Genomic DNA, 5,000 nt, shown 5'->3' on the forward strand with positions numbered 1-5,000 from the left:
TCGAACGCTGCACGGGGCGGGTCGTAGCGCTTCATCACCTGCTGAACACGGACGCACTTCTAGTTTATTGATAAATGACGTAAAGCAAATGGAAAAATGTATTTTTTCCATTACTGTCCATAATATAAGTCAACATGTGTAAAACCTGTTTATATTTTGGGGGGGAGAGATATCAAATATTCAATCTCCTAATTTCTTTTGTGCACAGCAAACTGTTTTAAACTCCACAAAGCTGACGCAACTGAGCCGTCGCAGACTTCACCTCCATCCCATAATAACCGCGATGGAGCCACGAGGCTGCTTATTATCAGCAGCAGTGTTTAGAGAACGTTTTTTAAAAAAAGAACCTTTTAATCTGTGGATCTGCTCTTTGATGTTGTCGTCTCCGCGCTGCAAGTGTTTGACATGATAATTGGAACCCAGTCGTCACTTTGAGAGCCGGGCCTCCGGGGCTCAGGAGGAAGCAGATCCAGAGCTTCATCTGGAGACCCAGAGACACGGAGGACCACCGGCTGCTGCTGCTGCTGCTTCTTCTGGAGGTTATCTGTCCTTTGATGCTCCACAGAGAGAGAAGAAGAAGACGTGACACAGAAATGTGTGTTGTTAGGATCCTCTGTTTGTTCCTCCTCTGGGACCGTGAACACCACCAACCCTCCAAGGATCCCGGTCTTCATCATGAAGGGGGTTTGTTTTGCAGACTGTTACCCCCCCACAGATGTATGTTGAGAATGAGGCTTTGTTGGACTTTTTCCCCGGTTTGCTCTGGAAATACTACGACTATAAAGACGGAGGAAGAGGAGCTGACTGCTGGAGGATGAAGATAAGGAGAGTAAAAAAAAAAGAGTAAAGACGTCACATGACTGAATGAAAGGCTGTAGTACTGATGGCTGCAACGTTATTGTAGGAAATGTAGTTTTTTAACATTAAAACATTAAAACATGGCAAATAAATAATCCTCTGTAATGAGTTCAACCCTCTGAATCCCCCAAAAAACTTTATTTACACTCTGATGGTTAACGTTAAACTTTATTTACACTCTGATGTTAACGTTAAACTTTATTTACACTGTGATGGTTAACGTTAAACTTTATTTACACTGTGATGGTTAACGTTAAAACTTTATTTACACTCTGATGGTTAACGTTAAACTTTATTTACACTCTGATGGTTAACATTAAACTTTATTCACACTGTAATGGTTAATGTTAAACTTTATTTACACTCTGATGGTTAACGTTAAACTTTATTTACACTGTGATGGTTAACATTAAACTTTATTTACACTGTGATGGTTAACATTAAACTTTATTTACACTGTGATGGTTAACATTAAACTTTATTTACACTGTGATGGTTAACGTTAAAACTTTATTTACACTCTGATGGTTAACGTTAAACTTTATTTACACTGTGATGGTTAACATTAAACTTTATTCACACTGTAATGGTTAATGTTAAACTTTATTTACACACTGATGGTTAACGTTTAAACTTTATTTACACTGTGATGGTTAACGTTAAACTTTATTTACACTGTGATGGTTAACATCGTCCTGCAGCTCAGAGTTGCTGTTTTTATTCTAGAATATTGTTTTGAACAATTATAATTATTGTTTTGTTTGTGCTTTTGCATTCTTTATACTTCCTCGTGGATAACATACAAAATATTTCATAGTTTTATAATTGTCTGAGTTGAAGGGGGGGGGGGATTTGTTGTCGTGGAGTCGACACATTTTGGAGGATTCTTCACCACCATGAGCTTCTTCTTCTTCTATCTTTATGTGTGGGAGCCACCCAGGAGGTGAGACGTGGAGGGGTGAGGAATGTGACCCAGACATTCCTCCACACGCTGGTGGTTGTCTGGAGGTCTCAGCTGTTAACGTTGCTGCTGACTAGTCGTCTTCTCAGACCATATAGGTAGCTGTATTCAGCTGTTTAGGAAATGTGTGTGTGTGTGTGTGTGTGTGTGTGTGTGTGTGTGTGTGTGTGTGTGTGTGTGTGTGTGTGTGTGTGTGTGGTTTCAGACTTGTGACTCGTCGTCTCTTCTCTCCTCATGCCCCCCCGACACAGCCGAGCTCTCAGCTGTGTTTTAACTGTGAACAGAGTGTTTCATGAAGGGATGAACTCTGGGGCAGTTTGACCTTTATTGGGCATTGGGTTTTTTTGTCGACTTTGCGCTCTAGTCAATTCTCCCAGTCAGGGAACTCATTCCTCCAATTATTGAGACGTAGCCTGAATGCAGCATATTTAGATCAGTTTCTAAAATGAGGAATGTTTATATTTTGGGGCCGTGAGAAGCTTCTCTAAGCAGGAGAGACCTGAATGTTTCTGTGGAGCTCTGTCATTATCACCGTGTTGGGGGGGAAGGGGGGTTGTTATGGTGGTGTCATGGAGGGGGGGGGGGGGGGGGGGGGGGGTACTGCCTTTTAAAGGCCAGTATTTGTTCATCTGTCTTTGCCTCATTTCACGGTTTGAGCCGCAGCGTGTCACAGCGTCCATCATGAGAGTGAGTACACATTTCATTCTTCATAATAAGATATTTGATTTATTTGAGGAGTAAATGTCTTCATCGTCCACCGGGAGTAGAAGCAGAGAAGCCTGTCTCTGTGTCCAACTATTGTGGATTTTATTTATTCAAGCTGGAACCTTCTGGACTCTGAAGCGTTTGTTAAAAATGGTTTTAGCAACAAAACAACAGAAAAAATTTGATTATTTTGTGTTTTTGGTTTCCTGTGGGGTTTTTAAACTCCAGATCTAGAGGCAGGTTTATTTGTAGAGCACATTTCAACAACCAGGTAGTTCAAGGTGCTTCACATAAAACCAGTGAAAACAGGCGTGAGGAAAAAGAAAAGGAGACTTAAGAACCTTGATTGAAACACAAAGCAGTGTAATAGAGAAGATGCAGTGGTAGAGTTCATGTTTTAATGTGGTTCAGCACTCGGGACCGTCTTCAGTCTGGACTAAAGGCTCTCAGCAGACCTTTGTTCCTCACATGAGGAGCTGATGTTCATGTCACCAACACATTTTGAACAGACGCTTCAAACCCGTCAGCAGCTGATTCAAGAAGCTTCATTTAAACACAGTTCAAACCCGTCGGCTTGATTTACGTGGAGAAGACGAACAGGTCGATCCTCCTCATTCAGCCCTCAGGAGCCTGCAGCCCGTCTGGATATATATCATATATATGATATATATCATATCATATATATGATATATATCATATATATGATATGATATATATCATATATATGATTTCTAATGAGTCAGATCTCTGGTGTACGTTCATGCAGATGTGGACTTAATGTGTGACTCCTCCACGGCCCACAGGGGGTCTTTACTCCCACTCTGAACCCACCCAGCTAACAGCTGACTGGGCCCACTTTACAGCTGGAGTCTGTTTACATCTGTGGGGAGAAACGCTGAGCTGCCAAGTGTCTCTACTGGGACAGGGAACCAGAACAGAGAGGTTCTGAGGACAGGTTCTGATGAGGGGTTCTGAGGAGAGGTTCTGATGAGGGGTTCTGAGGAGAGGTTCTGATGAGGAGAGGTTCTGAGAGGTTCTGAGGAGAGGTTCTGATGAGGGGTTCTGAGGAGAGGTTCTGATGAGGAGAGGTTCTGATGAGGGGTTCTGAGGAGAGGTTCTGATGAGAGGTTCTGATGAGGAGAGGTTCTGAGGAGGACAGGTTCTGATGAGGAGAGGTTCTGATGAGGACAGGTTCTGATGGTTCTGGTTTGAGCTCCAGTTTAATGACCTTCTTCTCTTATCTGATGCTGTAGAAATGTTTGATTTTGTGTCTGAACGTCGTCACAGACGTCCTCCACTCAAACGCGTGGATCCTTCACCTCGTGGTCTTCTTCTGACCTCCCATCATGCTCTCTGTCTCCCATCATGCTCTCTGTTTGTCCTTAAAGTAATTTTTTTATGAGACCAAACACTCTGATCTCCGTGAGGCTCTGCAGACCTCAGAGACGCCGAGTCAGCAGCAGACAGCAGCTGACGTTTAGAGTCCAGAGGCCACCGTGTTGGTCCAGGTCTGCCAGGGCCCCCCATGTAGGTGGGCTAACCCCCCCCCCCCCCCCCCCCCCCCTTAGTGACAGCTGGACTTCTGGTTTTACTCATTCAAACTTTGTTTCGTCCTCAGGAGCGACAGCGACTGGAGACCATCCTCAACCTCTGCGCCGAGTACAACAAAGGCGAGACCTCCGGTCTGGACCCGCTGGTCTCGGGGAGAACGGGTTTCCCCGGCGGGGGAACGTCCCCAGAGAACGTCCCGGGGGGGACGACGATGGCGTCCTCCTCGTCGGCGGCCGCTCTGCGCCTCCTGCAGAGGCAGAGGGAGAGCGACGAGGAGAACCTGAAGGAGGAGTGCAGCAGCACGGAGAGCACCCATCAGGAGGTGAGGACGCCGCCCGCTCTCGGCACGCCGCCGCCGGCACTGCTCAACGGAGACGGACAGGTCAGAGGACACGCCTCTCTGCATGCTTTGCTGAATCGCTGCTGCTTAAAGTGAGGTTCAGGGACCGTCAGGAGAACGTGTATCAGCAGCTGAACCTCTCTTCATACCAGATCAGGTTTAACCTCTCGCAGTTTGGTTTGTGCAGGTTTAAGGCATTGAATGCACCACAGACCGCATGACGCAATGCATCATGGGACAAGTCCTTGAGTGAATTGCTCTTTGCTTTTGCACTCTGTTGCTTTTTTAAGTCAGTGGCAACTCATGACAAGCTCACGTAGAACTCTGCAGGAATGATCAAGGTCATTATTTTATATCATATTTTATATTATATTTTATATTATTGTTTTATATTATTTATTTAATATTTAATATTATTTATTTAATATTTTATATTATTATATATTTTTGAATTTTATTTTATTAATATCAGTAGTCAGGATAAATGTGTCAGCACGCCGCTCCTCCTCTTCACCTCCTTCTCTCTCTCTCTCTCTCTCCTGCAGCACGAGGACTCGCCGGGTTCGGGCGGCGCCGGTCGTCTGG

General features: G+C 44.6%; 1 protein-coding gene across 1 annotated transcript in view; it reads left to right on the forward strand.

Moving 5' to 3' along the window:
* Positions 1-5,000, forward strand: part of phldb1b (pleckstrin homology-like domain, family B, member 1b) — a 62,539-nt gene that overhangs the window by 34,245 nt on the left and 23,294 nt on the right. Inside the window, exons 7-8 of the mRNA XM_068705555.1 lie at positions 4,143-4,457; positions 4,961-5,000. The exon at positions 4,961-5,000 is cut by the window's right edge and continues 107 nt beyond it. Coding sequence (XP_068561656.1) covers positions 4,143-4,457; positions 4,961-5,000 — 355 coding nt within the window. The remainder of the gene's footprint in view (positions 1-4,142; positions 4,458-4,960) is intronic.

Source organism: Cebidichthys violaceus, unplaced genomic scaffold, assembly GCF_023349555.1.
Source record: "Cebidichthys violaceus isolate CVI_PGR_0920_01 unplaced genomic scaffold, fCebVio1.0.p SCAF_1, whole genome shotgun sequence".
In the NCBI taxonomy this organism is placed as follows: Eukaryota; Metazoa; Chordata; class Actinopteri; order Perciformes; family Stichaeidae; genus Cebidichthys; species Cebidichthys violaceus.